Source organism: Delphinapterus leucas, chromosome 13, assembly GCF_059928025.1.
Source record: "Delphinapterus leucas isolate spDelLeu-1000000601 "Yukka" chromosome 13, BTC_Dleu_Yukka2, whole genome shotgun sequence".
NCBI classification, from domain to species: domain Eukaryota; kingdom Metazoa; phylum Chordata; class Mammalia; order Artiodactyla; family Monodontidae; genus Delphinapterus; species Delphinapterus leucas.
Genome location: NC_143141.1, coordinates 27,630,020 through 27,650,326, shown reverse-complemented (window position 1 = coordinate 27,650,326; position 20,307 = coordinate 27,630,020). Strand labels below are relative to the sequence as shown.

The window sequence follows — 20,307 nt, the reverse complement described above, 5'->3', positions numbered from 1 at the left end:
TTATAAATTGCAAGTCATTAAGGTATGGTGAATGCCCATCTGTGTAAGAACATGTCAAAGAAATGTTTACCCAGTTGGAATATCACTGGCCAATCTACTATCTACTACTGTATATAGTATGTGTATTAATATCCTAGCGCTGCTATAGCAAAATACTACAAGTATATGACTTAAAGCAACAGAAATTTATTTTCTCACAGTTCTGGTGGCTAGAAGTCTGGAATTGATGTGTCAGCAGTGCCAGGCTCCCTCTGGAGACTCTTGGGAAGAATCCTTCATTGCATCTCCCTAACTTCTGATGATCATTGGCAAATACTTGGCATGCCTTGACTCGAAGTTTCATCCCTCCAACCTCTGTCTCCACCATCATATGGCCCTTTACCCTGCGTGTCTACCTCTCTGTGTCTCTTTCTCCTTATAAGGACACTAGTCATTGGACTTAGGGCCCACCTCAGTCCAATATGACCTTACCTTAAGTTGGTTAAATCGCAGAGACCCCGTTTCCAAATAAGGTCACATTCACAGGTGCCTGGGTTCAGGACTTCAATATATCTTTTGGGGGGACACAATTCAGCTCACAACAGTACTAGATATTATTAGTAGCATGGAGCTGGAAGATCTGGTAGATTTTTAGACCAATGGCAGCCAACATATAGTATATTGATATTTATATCAAACTGACTAAAATTACCTTAAAATTTCCAAAAATGAATAAATCTTCAACTTTGAAACTACTCACCTGCTTATTCCATTTTCTATTCAAAATAAATATACAAAGTATGATGTGTGTGTGTGTGTGTGCACATGCTATATGTATCTACATGGATTTATGTGTAGGACTTTTCAGAATCCTCATTTCTAATTTACAATTGTAAAACTGAATTCTGAAGCTTAGACTAGACAGAAATCAGGGCTTCACGTTGAGGTGGTAAAGTTACACATACATCAATTCTGATAACTAAATTATTCAACCAATTACTTTTTTTTCTTTTTTAAATTGAGATACTATTGACATATAACACTGTGTAATTTTAAGGTGTACAATGTGTTGATTTGATGCATTTATATATTGCAATATGATTACCACCATAGTGTTACCTAATACTTTTAATGTGTCATATAATTATCACTTCTTTCTTTGTGATGAGAAGAATGAAGATCTAGTCTCTTGGTAAATTTGAAGTTCATAATACAGTATTGGTGACTATAATTACTATGCTCTACATTAGAACTTCAGGATTTATTTATCTACTAGTTTTAAGTTTGTATCCTTAAATAACATCTCTCCAATCCCCCAACCTTCAGCCCCTGGTAATCACTATTCTACTCTCTGTTTTTACAAGTTTATCTTTGTTAGAATCCACAAATAAGTAATATCATACAGCATTTAATCTTCCTCTGTCTGACTTAGCTCATTTAGCATAATAAATCAGGGTCCATCCATGTTGTTGTAAATGGCAGAATTTCATTTTTTTTATGGCTGAATTATATATATATATTATAATATTAATTATAATATAATATAAATATATATATACATACATATATATTTTACATCTTATTTATTCATCCATTGATGGACACTTCAGTTTTTTCATATCTTGGTTATTCTGAGTAAAGTTGCAATAATGACAGAAGTGCTGATACCTCTTTGATACCTTATTTTGCTGGGAAAAGAATACTCTCTTCGACAAATGGTGTCTGGAAAACTGGATAACCACATGGAGAAAAATGAAATTGTACCTCTATCTTATACTCCTCATAAAAATTAACTCAAAATGGATTAAACACTTCAACATATGACCTGACTATAAAACGTCTGGAAGAAAACATGTAGGGAAAGCTCCTTAACATTGATCTTGGCAATGATTTTTTGGATTTGACACCAAAAACACAAGCAACAAAAGCAGAAATCAACAAGTGGGACTATATCAAACTAAAAAGCTTCTTCACAGCTAAAGAAACAATCAACAAAATGAAAAGGCTACCTACAGAATGGGAGAAAATTTTTGCAAACCATATACAGAGTAAAGGGTTAATGTCCAAAATATATAAGGAACTCATACAACTCAATACAAAATAATCCAACTAAAAAATGGGTAGAAGAACTAAGTAGACATTTTCCTAAGAAGACACCCAAGTGGCCAACAGGTACATGAAAAGATGCTCAACATTCAATCTGGAACAATTCTTGAGTGTACAAATCCTTCACCTCCTTGAACAAACTTATTACCAAGTATTTTATTCTTTTTAATGCAATTGTAAATGAGATCGTTTTCTTAATTTCTCTTTCTGATAGGTATTATTAGTGTATAGAAACACAACTGACCTTTGTATATTGATTTTGTTATCTTGCAACTTTACTGAAACTGTTTATTAGTTATAACAGTCTTTTGGTGAAGTCTATTATAAATATTATATCATATCATCTGCAAGCAGAGACAATTTAAATTATTATTTTCTGATTTGAATGCTTTTTATTTCTTTTTCTTGACTAATTGCTCTGACTAGGACTGCCAGTACTGTGTTAAATAATAGTGAGAACAGGCATTCTTGTCATGTTCCTGATCTTAGAGCAATAGCTTTCGGCTTTTCATCACTGATTGTGATGTTAGCTGTGGGCTTGTTATATAGGGCCTTTATTATGTTGAGATAAATTTCTTCTATATCCACTTTGTTAAGAGTTTTTTATTAGGAAAAGATGTTGAATTTGTCAAATGCTTTTTCTGCATCTATTAAGATAATCACAGGATTTTATCCTTTATTTTGTAATGTGGTGAATCACATTGATTAATTTGCAAGTGTTGACCCATCCTTGCATCCCAGAAGCAAAGCCCACTTCATCATGGTGTATGATCCTTTTAATGTACTGTTGAATTTGATTTACTAATATTTTATTGGGTAATTTTGCATTTATGTTCATCACATATATTGACCTGTAATTTAATTTTTTTGTATATCCTTGTCTGGCTTTGGTATCAGGTAATGATGGCCTTGTAAGATGAATTTCAAAGTGTTCTTTCCTCATCTATGTTTTGGAGAAGTTTGAGAGGGAATGGTATGACTTCTTATAATATCTGGTAGAATTCACCAGTGAAACCATCTGGTCCTATAACCAAAGATAGGAAATCTGAGAGGAATGAAATATTATGATAAAACATCATAGCCTAATTGAAGTTGGGGGACAAAGTCTTGGTTGCTGTGACAGTAAATTACTCTTAGTTTGAGTAAGAGCTTCTCACATACCACTATGTTCTATTTAAACATGACTAGGATTTCGGGTGATCCTATGACCAGAGCTACTCATCATCAACTGGGCATAATCATATCATTAAGCCATAAAGTCACAGCAGAAGTTGACTATATAATGAAAATGATACCTTCAGGATTAGGCCAAACAGTTTGAATTTGACTTCCTATCTTCTAACTGTATTTTTTTTTTCTTTTCTGTCATTATCCAAGATAATTTTCTTTCTCATGAGTAGTCCTAAATGGTTTCTTTACAAATCTATCATGGTAGTTTTGATATTAATTTGGGGGATGGAAATAGCAATAATAATAAATGTATGTAGGGCATTCCAGTGACTTCTGGAGAGACATGTTCTCCTGATCTGAAAGGCAACAGGAAAAGGAGAGAGAGGGCACAGCCTCTGAATGTTTTTATGCTTTTGCAGAAATGCGGTTACCACAGAAATTCAATGCAGAGTCATGTTAAGGGGTTAAAATATACAAGCAACCCATCTTAAACATACTACATAAGGAAAAATCTGAATTTTGTTATATCTAGTGTAACACATTTAAATTAACATTACTATCAAACACTCAGTAATTTGGCATTGTAAATCTCTTAAAAACAAAATTATCATCAACTTCAAACAAATAAGTCTCTCACAGCTTAAAAACAAACAAACAAACAAAAATGGGGCCTCACATTAAGATTCAATGTGACTTTTTTCAATTTTGAAAAACTTATGAGTTTAATAGGAGTTAAGAAGAGGAAGGACAGGGGAGAGATTGCTAAAGGATTTCTTCCTGGGGTGATGCAAATATTCCAAAATGAGATAGTGGCGATGCTTGCAGAACTCTGTGAATATACCAAACAATGAACACTTAAGCACTAATGCTAAACATTGCACACTTTAAAGTGGTAAAATGTATGGTAAGTAAACTATATTTCCATAAAGCTGTTACTTTGAGAAAAAACAACTTATAATAGGCAGTCTCTTCCTGGGTGCTGGCATTGTATATAAAGATCGTATATTACCTAGTTCCTGAAATGTGACCACTTTTCTCTCTAATCAAACTCAGGAGTATATTTTTTCTCTTTGAGTAAAATTAAAACAAAATTTTAAAAAGTAAATGATTCAAAACACAATTTAATTTATACCAGAACATGAATTTTATTAATTTGTAATTAATTTAAAAAACTGATTAAGACTGTAACTCTTAAATTTTTACCTATATTTACTTATTCTGTTTCCTTATCCATAAAATGGGGGCATTTATCATATAATAAAAAAAATGGAAAGCAATTAGAACTTTTCCTAGTGCCTAGAAGGTGCTTTGTAAATATTTATTATTATTAATAAGTAATGCACAGGCCATATTCACTTCTCCAATAGAATATTTTTATACTTTACCAAATAAATTTCTTATTTTCCAGTAAGTATTATTTTTTCCTCAATTTTTTTCACAAGCTGTCCACTCGAGAACACAAGAATTTTAAACACCAATCTTCAGCTCAATTAGTTTATAAAGTAGGTGTGAAGTCACAAAACTTCAAGATATTGTTTATTTTTTTCAGAAGTCACAGGTCTTTTCAAGAATTAGGAGGTTCCCATCACATATGAAAACAAAGTAACATTGTTAAAAGAATACCATTCAACTGGCATAAACATTGAAACATTCTTCAGTTTTATAATTTAGTGAATTCTAAGCTCCTATTTACCATTTCCACACCTAAAATCTTGATATTAATCCAATTCCTCATGCTCAGTTCAGTAATGATTATGCATTCTCATTATGAAATTTGGAACTTACCCAGTTGTACCTGTGAGTGGATGGATGCAGCAACCCCAGCCAGACAGAGGGGTGATTACAAGGTCTCAGTCCCTTTAGAAATTTAAGTTTGGGCCACAACAGGGCCAGATTCATGGGCATTTGACCTGGGCAGTCCCACAGGTCAAATGAAGGGCCCCATACTTAAAAGAACCTCATGCTTGGTCTATTGCTCTGCTGTCACTGTTTTGAAATTCTTAGTAATTTTTGAACAAGGAGGCCTACATTTCATTTTGCACTGAACACAGAAAATTATATAGCTAATCCTGGGTCATAAAGCCAGGTAAGCTACCAAATCCTGTGGTAATAATTAAGGGTAGGAGGAAGTTAGTATAGGTGTTTGAGGAGGGAGAGGATGAGTATTAATGGTACCCTGAACATACCTGCAGCAATGGTGTCTGTACCTCTTCTCACTAACCTCTCATAAGTTTCTCCTCAGAAACACGGACAAGAACTACGGAGGAGGGACTTCCCTGGTGGCACAGTGGTTAAGAATCTGCCAGCCAATGCAGGGTAAACGGGTTTGAGCCCTGGTCCGGAAAGATCCCACGTGCCGCGGAGCAACTAAGCCCGTGTGCCACAACTACTGAGCCTGCACTCTAGAGCCCGTGAGTGACAGCTACTGAGCCCTCATGCCTCAACTACTGAAGTCCGTGTGCCTAGAGTCTGTGCTCCACAACAAGAGAAGCCACTGCAATGAGAAGCCCGCTCATCACAATGAAGAGCAGCCCCCACTCGCCGCATCTAGAGAAAGCCTGCACACAGCAACAAAGACTGGACACGGCCAAAAATTTAAAAAAAATTAATTAAAAAAATGATTCTGGTTCAAAAGAAAAATGCATATACAAAGCTTAAAAAGAAAATGATGAAGGAGCTGTTTTCCAAACCTCATGCACAGAGAAGAGAATCTGTATGAAGCAAGGGATGGATGGGAGGTGTCTTGCTTACATCTCTATTCAAGGAAGACTTCTGCAGGAAGGATAGCTGGTTGACAGCCTCCAGCTGCCCCAAGATTGGCCAATGTGTTCTTGCCAGACTGCTTCCCCAGTGACTAAGCACTATGACGTACTAGAATCACTATATTCCTGCCCACCCCTAGATTCCTAGAATCCCTGTAATGGTAGACTTTGCTTAGGGAGTCTGATTACCTAGTCAGTTACCTAGCATCCTCTCTCTCTCTCTTTCAAATATATATATAATCGCTATTGGGATCATGGGTAAATTTTTATTTCTTTCACCCTGCTTTGCTTATGTGTATATTATTTTTTTCTGCAAATACATGTGCTACTTCAAGGACTTATAATATTGTTGGAAATCATCAAGAATAACACATTTTGTGATCTGTTTGAAAGGAATAAATGATTTCACCCACCTACATTTACTGACTACTCATGAAATGTAAAGCTTCACCTTACTTTACCGTATCATCAGAAAAATGATTCCAGTTTTGGTACAAAAGGATACTTCCAAGTATCCTTTCTGCAAGGTTGTAGAAAAGCAGCCTCATGTATATTACATGATAGCTTTTACATGAATTACTGCTGCTGCAAATCAATGGGCAATGTATGTGGACAAATACTCAATGTTTTAATGTTTTTTTAAGTATAGGTTGCACTTTTGCATTTCATGGTGCCTTTTAGAATTAACTATATCTTTTTTATTTTTTCTTTAATGTCACAAACTATGTTTTGAAATATTCAAACACATGAGAAAAAGGCTTATTGAAGTAAATATTCTGCAATTAGTATTTCTCATGCCACTTATACCATGATTACATGAAATGTAAAATCACTGCTTTTGAGTATTAGGAAAAAAATAGAAGGAATCATAATTATAGGCAAGTTTTATTAGGAAATGTTTAGGTTAACTCTGAAATTCAAGTATAAATAAGATTTTTTTAAATCTCAGTTTATAGTTATCACAAGTATGTGTGATAAGTTTTGCTAACCAGTAAATTGGGGTGGTCCTTGAATCTTCCTTTGGCAGTTCCTCCCCTTCATTTCAAATCAATCAGAAAGCCTTACAGACTCTACGTCCTAAACCTATCTTGAAGCCCTCTCCTCCACCCTATTTCTGCTGGCATTGGGCTCATGCTCATTTTTTCTTCATTTGAGTGCTCACATTCTGGCCTCCCTTCTGACTCTCCACATTGTTGCCAGTGTGATTGTTCTGAAATGGAAATATGGTCATTCCTCTGCAATTCACATCTGTCATTGAGTTCCCAGAGCCTAGCTTGAAGTCAAATAATTGTTGGCAATATATTTGAGAACTTTTTTGATCTTACTCCTGCTTGCTTCTCAGACTCATCCCTGTCTGCCTACAAGACCTCTCTGCTCTGGCTCTGAATTCCCTGTCATCATTCAAAAGTTCCATGAGTTTTCACAGCCCTGCAAGTTGCATCTTCCGTTGCCACTGCCTGGAATATATTCCCCTCAGCCCAATCCTGAAAAATATAACTCATTTCTCTTTTTTCACCTATATTTTTTCTTAAGTTCATGATTAACATTGCCATTTTACAAAACCTCAATGCAAAGAATTTAATTTGCACACCATAAAATAATTTAATATTTCTGTATAAAATATTCTTTTATTTCCCATTTCAGAATAACTAAACCATAATATCACATGACAGTTTTTCTCAGCTATTTCACTGATTTTCCCCCAGCAGATAAACAACTTACCTTGAGTTAAACACTTTCTCCTCTGCCCTTTGCTGCATGCCGAATAAAGCTCTAATAAACATCTTCAGGTATTGCATGTGGCAAACATTCTAACATGTCCAGGAAATTCTTAAAGCCAGAGACTCTCTTTGCTCGTTTCCATTCCCTAAATGTCTTGGATACTTGCTACATGGCAAGTACTCATGTAATATTTGTTTAGAGAATGAAAGATAGCAAATAATTGAGAATAAAACTTGATTTTTTAGTGTTATTTTGAAATTTTTTATCAAAATGACAGAACATAGCTATTCAGTTATACATTTATCCTTGGTCATGTTCTTGCTTAAATAGTGTAACTATTAACATACAGTTCACTCCAACAGCATTTTTATTTTCCTACGTATTAGGTATTTTGTTGTTTGCTTGGGAAACTCAGATAAATACAACGCTGACTCTCTATTCAATGTTTTCTTATTATAAGTGAGTGATGAAATAATAGTTGGTACTATTCACTGTACTCTGTGCCACCTACTATTTAATCACCTAATAAGATACTTCGAGGTGAAATTTAATCATCAGCAGTCTTATTTTGTGTACGTGTGTAAAATAATTTAAATGCATTCAAAATATGCATTGTGTTGTGGCAATGTAGGTAAATTTATGTATAAAAATCATTGGATATAATGGTTATTCAATTAATATTTTGGATTGATTGAATATATCACTAACATGAATGAGTAATTCATATTACTATAATCCTTTCATTTCAGTTGAGCTCTCTATATTTTTTTCTTTTCTGAAGAGAATGGCACTTCAGTATAATCACAAAAAGAGTGAATAGATGGGATTGCATAGTCTCAATCAACCTACTTTTTACATGCAAAAAATTTAAAAACACATAATTATAAATTTCCTATATTTCACAGTAAACATTATTGTTCAAATCTTAGAGTTACAACAATATAAAATGTTAGTAAAATCAATGTTTTGTTGAAATTATAGTAATTCATGTAAGATTTTTTAGAAACTGACACTAGTGAAAACTCTGAAGTAGTGTAGTTTTTTGGCATTTATTTTTCAAACTTCCAATTGGAAGCTCAATCACAAAGGACCATCCACAGAGCCACACACTATCTACCCTGATTGCATCTCATGATCCTTACTTCCCTGCCTCCACTAAAACACTGAGTTCTTAGTAGTAATTTTTCAGGGTTTTGATCTCTGATCTGTGCCTTATAATTTGATGAAAGTAATTTTTGAAAGGTTAATATGTCAAGACATTTTTTGCAAATGTTCTAAACAGGTTCTCTTGTATTACTATGATTATTAGTTTCATAATGTTGCCATAACAAATTGCCACAAATTCAGAGACTTAACACAGGCATTATCTCACAGTGCCTTCACAGTCTGAAGTCTAGCTTCCTTGGGTCTCAGAAGGCTAAAATCAAGGTGTCTACATGGCTGTGTTCCTTTCTTGATGCTTTAAGGCAGACTCCACATCCTGGCTTGTGTGAGTGATTGGCAGGATTCACTTCCTTGTGGTTGTAGGGCTAAGGTCCCTGTTTTCTTGCTGGTATTGCCGGTTGGCTAGACATCAGGGATCTTTCTCAGCTTCTAGAGGCTGCTAGCCTTCCTTGGCTCCTGGCCCCATTCCTCCATCTTCAAACCAACAAGAGTGGGTCAAGTCCCTTTCATGCCTCAAGTCACTCAAGCTTCATCTCTTTGACTGATGATTCTGTCTTCCTCTTTAGCTTTTAAGGGCTCATATGATTACATTAGGTCCACTCAGGTAATCCAGGATAACCTTCCTAATAGAAAGCAACTGATTAGTAACCTTAATTCCATGTGAAAGACTCTTCTCAGCAGTATCTGTATCAGTGCTTTACTGAACAGCTAGGAAACAAAAAATCTTGGGGAGATATTTTTACAGTTCTGTCAACCACTTCATGTAATGATTTTTTTTTTCCTTCTGGAAAGCATATTGAATAAGTTAACTAAGTAAATATTGAGCATTTTTTTAGCACTTTATCCTATGATGGTTTTCTTTTTCAAAGAAAGAGTACAAACAAGGGAGAAAAACATAAAAGAACATTCTTCATTCTAAGTCTCTCTCTCTCTCTCTCTCTCTCTCTCTCATTCTCTCTCATCCTCCTCTTCTCTCTTAGTTGTTTTGTTGCTGTTATAAGTTTTTCTTAAACATGCAGCTTCTGACCAATGCCATTGAAGGCCCAGGTACATTCTATCTTCCTGCTTCGCCATTTTTAGCATGTGGATTCCATTCTCCCATTCATAGTATGGTTGATAATCTTCTAACAACCTGCCATTATTCCAAGCATAAAGAAGAAGAAAGGGTGGAAAAAACATAAAGTGCCTAAGGGCAAAAGCATAACTGCCTGCCTATGGAGCCTCACCATTCTTCAAAACATTCCCAAAAGCTCAACTCAGTGACTTGTTTCCATCTAATTGTTGGAACCATGCTACATTGCTTTCCTTAGATGAAAGAAGACTAGGAAAACAGTGGGGCTGAATAGACTGGGTTGATGAACACCATTGTATCTGACACACTATCATCAGACAGAAGATAGCATGGTTTATATTTGAATATTTCTTGTCTAACATTGAACAGAGAAAATAAGGAAATTTCTGCTCATCTGACTGAACTGTGCCTTGGTGTCCTGAAATTAATTTTATGTGGATTGAAGAAATCAATAATCACTAAATTTCAGAATGGAATTTCAATTTTCATTTAGTAAATCCTAAACCATATGTAATATTTGTTTAAATTGTTAATCTTTCTCAAAAACTATTGAAGTTTTTAATGTTAACTTTATGGGATTAAGCCAAAGATATCAAGAGTGTTAGAAATTCCATGCCCTATATATTGTGAAGTGTGGAATGGTATGAATATATGATCTTTTGTCTTATCACAAATTATAATAAATAAGCTTTTAACTTGACTATCTGTTAAGTTCTGTAGCTTTTCTAAAATTAGGATTAAGTTAAATTTGAGCTAATATATTCTAATCCATGTAAAATTTACATATCTGGCTTTGTGACTTTTTGTGACTATCCTTCAAATCAGCATTTCTATAGCAGAGCCTATCTACCAGAAACAACAAAATTTAAGGCATGTTATTTTGTACTTTCAGTGATCTTAGTCCTTGCACTTAAAAAAACTCCATATCAATATACGTTAATGGGAAGACTTTGTAATGTAACAAAATAATCAACAATGTTTTTTTACTTCACTGTTCTCTTGTCTGGGTGGCATAGTGTAGATGATGGGTAATAAAAAAAAAACGAGATTCAAAGCAATTATTTTCCAAACTGCTGGCATTGAAAAAATTGTAGTCATTTGGAAACATTTAGGGCTCTGAGCCAAATGAACTTACTATTATATAAAATGCAAGAGTCAAAATACATAACAGTAACCCCTGAATGTCAAGGGCAAATCACTTAGCTATAATAATTTTAAGTCCTGAGCATTTATTATAAAGCATACTGACAATGTGAATATACACCTGGCTATATATCTCCCAATAACACATTGATTTTCAGCTATTTCAATAATGGAATAGATCTCAGCATAGGACTGTTCTATGATAGAAGCAATCATTCTAAGTAAGGTATGTATTTAAGGTTATGTCAAGTTGTGAGAAACTTACTAAGTACTTCTGTTTAAAAAGTTCCCTGTTTAATATGTTAAAACTTTGTTTACAATATTCCAAGGGTATTTTATTCCAAAGGTCTTTCATCATAAAATATTTTCAGTGTAACATTTACTATTATGTGACAATTCAAGCAGGTAATAAATACATACTTAAGAATTTACAGTTTGTCAGAGTCAGATGTGAAGTTGTCTTTCTTAGAAAGTGACATCTAAGAGAAGACTAATGTTCCAAATAATACAATAGTACTGCTATATACAGAAAAAAACACGTTCTTAAAACAACACAAAACAAAACAGAATTGGTAGGATGCTAGAAGAGCAGACACTTGAAGAAGGATGATTGCAGGCTGGCAATGCCATGTGAAACAACACTGCACTGAAGAAACTGGAGGAGTCTGCATGCCCTGAAGGACTCTTTCATGAACCCCATTGGCCTCTCACAGCAAAGGGTCTGAAAAATCTACTAAGAAGTGCCTATGGTGATACAGACTGGAGAGGGGAACACAGTCATGTGGGTGGGACAAGTATATGCATCCTGATGCTTCCTCCTTATTTCCACCACAAGACAAAAGCTTTAATCAGAAAGAACAGTGACACTACTGGCCTTAGGGTATATTAAGGCCAGTTTTAACGAGCTTATATGATAGGTGAAACAATCATTTGAGGGTACAACCTGATTAATTAAAGGTATATTCATTAAAAATATAACAATGTATATTTTAAATTAGCAGGAAATTACTACAAACTTTATAAGAGATGTATAAGTAATAAGTCAATAGTGGAGGTAAAATGATATACTATATAATGTTTATTTAATGCAAAAGAAGGCAAAGCAAGAGTATATAATAAATAAATACAAAACAGCTAGCAATTTAGTAAAGTTTTTATCCAACGATATCCATAATCACGTTACTTATGAATGGCTTAAATATAACTTTCTTAAGAATGCAATTGTCAGATTGGATCAGACAGCAAGATCCAATTCTACTGTGTCTATTAGAAATGCAGTTAATATATACTGATAAAGATAAGTTAAAAGTAAAAAGATGGAGAAAGATATGCCATGAAAATATCCCCCAAAACCTTGAATAGCTATGTTAATATCAGAAAAAGCCAGCTTCGGAACAAGGAATACTATCCAGAATAAAATGGGACAGTATATCATCATTAAGGGTCAATTCTCCAATAAGACATAATGACCATAAATATATATATATATTACTGATAACAGAGCATCAAAATAAATGAGACAAAAATGGAAGTTAGTAAAACAAGTTGGCAGTTCTAAAATTATAATTGAGACATCAAAAATCCTTTCCCAGTAATTGATAGAACAAATAGGCAGAAAGACAGTAAGAGTATAGAAGATTTGAACACTATCAACCAAATAGTCCTAATTGACATTTATAGAATTCACCCAACAGTAGAATACACATTATTTTCAAAGACATATGAATATTCAACAAGATAGACCATATAATAAGCCAATAAAAATATCTCAAACAATTTAAAAGAGTAGAAATCATAGCTACATTTTAATAGCATAATAGAATTTAGCTATAAGTCAAACAGGAATAAATCTAAAAAATTCTCAAATCTTTAGATATTAAACATCCCATTTCTAAATAACCCAGGGTTAAAGGGGAAGTCTAAAACCAATGAAAAAATAGTCTGTATGAAATACAGATAAAAATACAACACATCAAAATATGAGGGATACAGCTATAGCAGTGCTTTCAGGGTCATTTATAGTATTGAATACTTATATTAGGAAATAAGAAATGACTCAGATCAATAATTTAATTTTTCATCTTAAGAAATTTTTTGTGTGTGTGTCTGTGTTACGTGGGCCTCTCACTGTTGTGGCCTCTCGCGTTGCGGAGCACAGGCTCTGGACGCGCAGGCTCAGTGGCCATGGCTCACGGGCCCAGCCGCTCCACGGCATGTGGGATCTTCCCGGACCGGGGCACGAACCCGTGTCCCCTGCATCGGCAGGCAGACTCTCAACCACTGCGCCACCAGGGAAGCCCCATCTTAAGAAATTTTTAAAGAAAAATAGAGAAAACTAAACCCAAAGCAAGTAGAAAGAAGTAATAAAGAATGGAGAAGAAATTAATGAAATTGAAAATAGAAAAATTAAAAAAAATCAATGCAAATAAAAGCATATTCTTTGAAAAGTTCAATAAAATCGACAAACTTCTAGTTACAGTGACCAAGAAAAAAGGGAGAAGAGCTTCCTATAAGAATGAAAAATTTCAATATCAAGAATGGAAAATAAAGGGACATTGTTACTGGCAACATCGGCTCTAAGAGGAGTCCGGTAGATAGCCTGTGACCTCAGTGTTATCACAGAGTTGGATTTCAGAGTGGTGGATTTGGAGCCCTTAGTCAAGTTCATTCCTGGTATTTGGAAGTAAGTGAAGAAAATTCTCAGTCACAACTGTGAAAACGTCGTTATAAAAATAAAAGGAATATGGGTTGTTCTAGATGACCAGAAAATTCAATATGTGATCTTTTATTAGATCTTGGATCAGAACTAAGAAATAAAAACAACTAGAAAAATATTCAGTGGCATATTTGGAGAAAATTGTTATATTGAACACATGACATAAATATTAAAGAACATTTTGTATATCAGGCTTAAATTTTCTGGATGTGATAATTACATTACAATTAGATAAAATATCTCAAAAAAAATGAAATACAAGCTAAAATATTTGTGTGAAGTATCAGAAACTTAGTTTTAAATAATTGATAAATATGTAATCAAAATGTGTATTGTTGTGAGTGTATGTTTAGGTAGACCGAGGGTGAGAGATAAAGGATATATAGCAAATAATGAAACCTGGAAACTCTAGGTAAGGGATATAGGAATGCAAACTTCTAATTTTTGAAGGTCACATATTTTTATACTAAAATTTGGGTTAAAAATAACAACGGTTTACAGTACATTCTTATGGTTAGCAGTTTATAAAAAGCCAACCCACTTCACAGTTCTTATAATTATTTTTTGCTGTCATACTGCTCAAGTGCCTTAGCCATTATAAATCTGAACTCTTCACCTTCCACCTATATCTCATCCAAATGACACATAAAATCTTTAGTGATTGTGCTGTTACATGGTGTTCTTATTGCTTTCAGTTGAGGGTAAAATTCAGTTCCGAAATTCCACCTTGAAGATTAGCATTCTAAGTACACACTGGTAGCTTAGTCTTCCCAGAAAGCTGAGCCTGAGGCAGAGGAGTTATGTTCATTTCTAGGGAGCAGAAGTGAAAGACAAAGTGGCAAGGAGGAAGGGAGAGATGATACAAGTATAGATTATTGAACTGCCTACCACTAAGTAAGACAAATTGCAGAGTACCATGATTACTCTCAAAAATCCATACTAGCTTCATTTTGGGTCCTTCTATTGGAAGGGATAAATAGGACTGAATTTACCCACAAATTACTGAATCCTACTGTTCAAAGTTTATCCCTTGGGACATTAACTCCCACATACTTTCAGGTTGTGCAAAGGAATGTGCCAAAAGAGGTCCTGTAACGGCTCAAAGAAGTCGTCAGACAGGGAGTAAGAGGGGCACAGTATGGGCGTTTTGCAAAGCACTGTCAGCTTGTGCGTACGTGAAGATTTTTATGGTTCAGCCACAGCTTATGGTCACCCTGGGAACATAGACAGTGAGATGGAGAAGATCGGAAGGATGGAGTGTGCATGTGTGTGTGTGGTGGTGTGGGTCGCGGAGGGAGGGGCTGTGGGTGGTGGAGGCTGGACTTATGGAGTCCTTTGTAACATAGAATAGCAGAAGGGGTGACTTGTCATTTCCAAGATTAGGCTGTAAAAAGACTGGCTTCCATCTTGGCTGCTTTCTCTCATGCTTTCTTGGATTTGATCACCATGTTAGGCCACCTTGTCGAGCAGCCCTGTAGGAGGCTCATGTGTCGAGGGACAGAGACTTGCCAACAACCACATGAATGGACTTGTAACTGGATTTATCCCTCCTCACTTTGAGTCTATAGGTGTGACCAGAGCCCCAGGTGGCCTATGGACTATAATTTCAGTATTGATCTTAGACAAAGGCACTTAACTAAGTCACACTCTGATCCCTGACTCCCAAAAACTGTTAGAAAATACATTTTTATTGTTAGAAACCATTAAAATTAGGTAATTTCTTACACAGCAGTAGATAATACACTCTCCTATCTCATTCCCCTTTGTGGTCTCTGCCTCAGTCACCAGGCCTTAGGCTCTCCACTGTGCCCTGTTTTCCCTCATGCCTGGAGCTTTCAAATAGTGCCACCCATGTAAAACAATATTCCGTAACACTTCTCGTTAACTGCAGCATTTCTCTAAAATCTGAACTGCTAATCACATGCCCCGTGGCATACATTAAAAGCTTTCTGTATTTTCTTGGGCTTCCCTGGTGGCGCAGTGGTTAAGAGTCTGCCTGCCAATACAGGGGACACGGGTTTGAGCCCTGGTTCGGGAAGATCCCACATGCGGAGCAAATAAACCTGTGGACCACAACTACTGAGCCTGCGTTCTAGAGCCCGCAAGCCACAACTACTGAAGCCCGTGTTCCTAGAGCCTGTGCTCCACAACAAGAGAAGCCACTGCAATGAGAAGCCCTCGCACCGCAACAAAGAGTAGTCCCCGCTCGCCACAACTACAGAAAGCCTGCGTGCAACTAGAGAAAGCCTGTGTGCAGCAACGAATACCCAATGCAGCCAAAAATAAATAAATAAAATAATAAATTTATTGAAAAAAAATCTTTCTGTATTTTCTTAATGGAACCTATCCAATTTGGAATTATATTTCTGTATGATTATTTGGCAAATGCCTGAGATTACCAGTAAATTGTAAGTTTAATGAAGCAAGGTTTTGCTTTTTGTTTTTTTCACTCCAACACTCAATGCAGTGCTTGACACAGCTCTTGATTAATATACATTTTTTCAATTATCATATGATTATATGAGAGGCATAAGTGGTATAAAATTTTAACAATTTACAGATACATTACCTAGAAAATTTTAGTAATGTAACAAAAAATTAAAATAAGCAATGTGTTAAATTGGTGATCTAATCATATACCAAAATTACTTCTCCTAATAAAAATTGATAAGAAACATCATAGAAAGAAAAAAAAAAACTCTGTTGCAATAGAACAAAAATTTACATATTTAGAAATAACTCATTCAATACATTTTAGAAATTCAATAGATAAAATAGTGAAGCATTATGGAGAGTCTTCAAAAAAGATATGACTAATGGAAGTAAATACCTTGTTCTTGTATGGGAAGAATCAACATCAGAAAGGTGTCTTTCTATTAGTCATGTGATACATTAACATGGTACATAGTAATTATATAAATATATGTTGTTTTCAACTTGCACTATTAAAATTATGATTTTAAATAGAAGTGTCTAGCAGGGAGGATTATGGGAGAAGTCTCTGCTGTCAGAGAGTGCTGATGCTTGCTACTTACAGGACATAGACAAATAGCTTCTCTTTTCTTAGACTAAATTCTTTATCAGAAGTATAAACTTAATTTGTAGGAACTCAGGTTTTTATAAGGATTAGTGGAAACCATTAAAAGAAAGTTCATAGCAGACTGACACCTATAAAGCTATTAATTTGTTTGCTCTTGTAATTGTTATTATTACTATTACTCTCATAGTTAGCATTGCTGCAGCATTATCAAATCTGATTAACTATTTCTGTTGAGCTCTTTTATTGAGTGGTAAAATGAGTACATACTCTCTTGGAACAGTGTCTCTCATTAGAATTACCTGGGGATTCTTGTTAGGAATTTAGTTTCTTGTGAATCTCATTAGGATATTTGGAAATGAGGACCAGGAATGCACACTTTAAAAAGGATCCGAGGGCTTCCCTGGTGGCGCAGTGGTTGAGAGCCCGCCTGCCAATGCAGGGGACACAGGTTCGTGCCCCGGTCCGGGAAGATCCCACATGCCGCGGAGCTGCTGGGCCCGTGAGCCATGGCCGCTGAGCCTGCACGTCCAGAGCCTGTGCTCCACAACGGGAGAGGCCACAACAGTGAGAGGCCCGTGTACCGCAAAAAAAGAACAAAAACAAAAAAAGAAACTGAGGTGATTTTCCACCCACACTCAAGTTATGATTTGTAAAACTCACTGTATTACCTTTTGAATTAAAGTTACATTCTCTGTGGAATTTCTATTCTACACCCAATCTAAATCTAGGATATGTCTATTTCTAATTATTTCAAACCAATTAACTTTCCTTATTTACTAATAAAATTCACATTTACTTTATTAGTGTATTTTTTTCTTGCTTAATTTTTAAAAACACTTTTAATGTGGATGCATTAATCATACCTTTCATTTTAATTAATGATAAACTGGATTCCAGAAAACTGTATGTAATTTTATTAAAATTAATCATAATGAAGTTAAAATAATCACATTTAAGAATGTGCATTTCCTTCTAATAGGGATTAGATTTCAACTGCTGTTTATATGTCCATGTATAACTCATAGAACCGTACTCTGTATTAAACTCTGATTGTTAACTGTTTTTTCTGTTCCCTCACTGTGATAATATTACCTAAAAAAAAAGAGAGACTTGGGGTTTCAAAATGGCTGACTAAGGCCATGTTTTAATCTCTTCTTCCTTCAAAAATCCCATTGAGATTATAGAAATCACAAAATATAGTAAATAAACAGTTAAAGACTTGGAGGTCCTGAAAAACCAAGAGAAGTCCCTAGTAAGAATCAATTATTCAGTTATTTCTGAAGGATACAGAGCCAATAAGATCAGATTGCCTTGAGAGGATAAACCTAATCTGAAACTTCCACAACCCAATATAAGCAAAATTAAGACACTTCAAAATAATGTGATTTCAAACGTCCTTAAATGCATCAGGTCAAGAAATATATGGGAAACTAGAGAAGACTGTCTTGTAGCCAAGTATGAAAGCTGTTAATTCTGTGCCAGTTACCTCTTAACATTTGCTGTATCTAGAGGATTTGTCCCAGAATACCTCTCCAAAGAGATCAAGTATGGCAGGTTCCCAGAGTGTTGAAGCTGGAAGGAGAAGCTGAGAGGTGTGCTGAGGAAAACTTCTGGTCATCACCATAGAAAAGGCTATTTCTTCCTGTTCAACAGAAAAACCAGACCAGACTCAAGTTCATAATTACAACCACAGCTAGAAATCACATAAAGTAAAAGTGCATCTGCTGTTTGGAAAAGAAAAATATTTAGTGTTGTGCTGAGTGAATAAAAAGAAGCCACTTAAACAACTACTATTGATCAATGCTAACTACTGTTATAAATTTACACAGAAAAATCCATAATGACCAAATATCTGAGGGGAACATAGAAGAGGAACACTGGCTGGAGCTAATGAAAGAACTATCTATTAAGGAAAGAAATTAATGGAAAAATAAACACAAATAACTTAATAAATATGCTTAGTAATGTTTGAGAAGGTAGCATTCCTGCAAAATATGAAACTTTTCTTTAAGGGAGCTTAGGAATTTAAAATAAATGCGTATGCAACCTCAGTAACATATATCCTACTAAGGGATAGAGAGAATATAAGAGCAAAAGGTATTTAGATAAATAAATAGTACAACGTATCACTGAATTAAAAACAACCCCAAAAACCCTGTTAAGATTGATGGTGCTTTCATCTGAAACATTCAGACAAAATTAATGAACAAACAAAATAATAATAAATTGCTACAAACTCCTAGGGAAAAGGAATATTTACACTTTAAAACAGTCACATTTTCTTTATTATCTGATGAGGTAATAAAACATGTATTGAGAGATGAGCCCATTCTCCAAAACAATATAGCGACGTGTGCAAGTGTGGTCAAAAAAAAGATATTGCAAAAACAACTCTGTAACTAATTATGCAAGTATAAAAAAACAAATATATTGAAGAAATATAAAAATTTAAAAATAAAGTACATACATTTTTTTTCAGAAAAAGAAAATTAATCACATAGATAAGGTCAGTAAAACTGATAATAAATTTATATATAAAAAAACTATATATGTATGTACATATATATGTAAATAGCAAAACACAGCTTATGCTAAATTGTGATAGATAATTTTATGTGTCAACTTGCTTGACCGGGCTGAGGGATGCCCAGATACCTTGTGAAACATTATTTCTGGGTATGTCTGTGAGGGTGTTTCTGGAAGAGATTAGCATCTGAATCAGTAGACTGAGTCAAGAAGATGGCCCTCACCAATGGAGGGGGGCATCACGCAATCCACTGAGGGCCTGAATAGAACAAGAAGGCAGAGGAAGGGTGAATTTACTCTCTGTTGGAGCCAGGAGGTCCCTCTTCTGCCCTTAGATATCAATGATTTCGGTTCTCAGGCCTTCAGACTCAGACTGGGACCTACGCCATTGGCTCCCCTCCACTTAGCCTTTGGGTTTGAAGAGGAACTACGTCACCAGTGTTCTGGGCCTCCAGCAAGCCAACTGCAGATCGCGGAACTTCTCAGCCTCCATAATCACGTCACCTTCATAAAAAAATTCTCTCTGCATATCTTTATATCTGCTGCAGGCTCTGTTTTTCTGGAGAAAACTGACTAAAACATAAATACTTTTTGACAACACTACTTTGGAATGTAATGCAATTTAAGTACTAAATATTTGTATTGCAAAATAATACAAGTTCAATGCAATCACAGAAATAAAACATTTTCTAGCTCCTTCAAGCAATGAGTTTTTTTTTATATATATATATATAACTTATTACATCTTTCCTCATGAATTTAAAAAGATACTGAAACCCAGCAGGACCCTATGGGGCTCCTGGGCACAAAAGCCTTTCTGTATCCCCTTCTCTGAGTTCCAAAGGCCAGGTTCAAACAGTTGCTAATCAGGAGAGGGGGTGGGGGATGCAGAGACAAGGGAGGAGCA

At 35.1% G+C, this 20,307-nt stretch overlaps 1 protein-coding gene across 29 annotated transcripts in view; it reads left to right on the top strand.

Moving 5' to 3' along the window:
- The window catches only part of LOC111171347 (uncharacterized), a 225,266-nt gene that overhangs the window by 25,756 nt on the left and 179,203 nt on the right, over positions 1-20,307 (top strand). For 11 of the 29 annotated variants that reach the window (XM_089922989.1, XM_089922985.1, XM_089922983.1 and 8 more), the window contains one exon: positions 5,498-10,675. The exons of 8 other annotated variants lie outside the window; for them this stretch is intronic. Coding sequence is in view for 2 of the 21 variants with exons in the window: in XM_089922995.1 (XP_089779121.1) it covers positions 5,498-5,585 (88 nt within the window). In the remaining 19 variants the exon portion in view is untranslated. Of the gene's footprint in view, positions 1-200; positions 4,778-5,486; positions 10,676-15,815; positions 17,134-20,307 lie in introns of those variants that run through there. 10 more of the 29 variants (XM_089922977.1, XM_089922970.1, XM_089923000.1 and 7 more) reach the window with 3 other exon arrangements.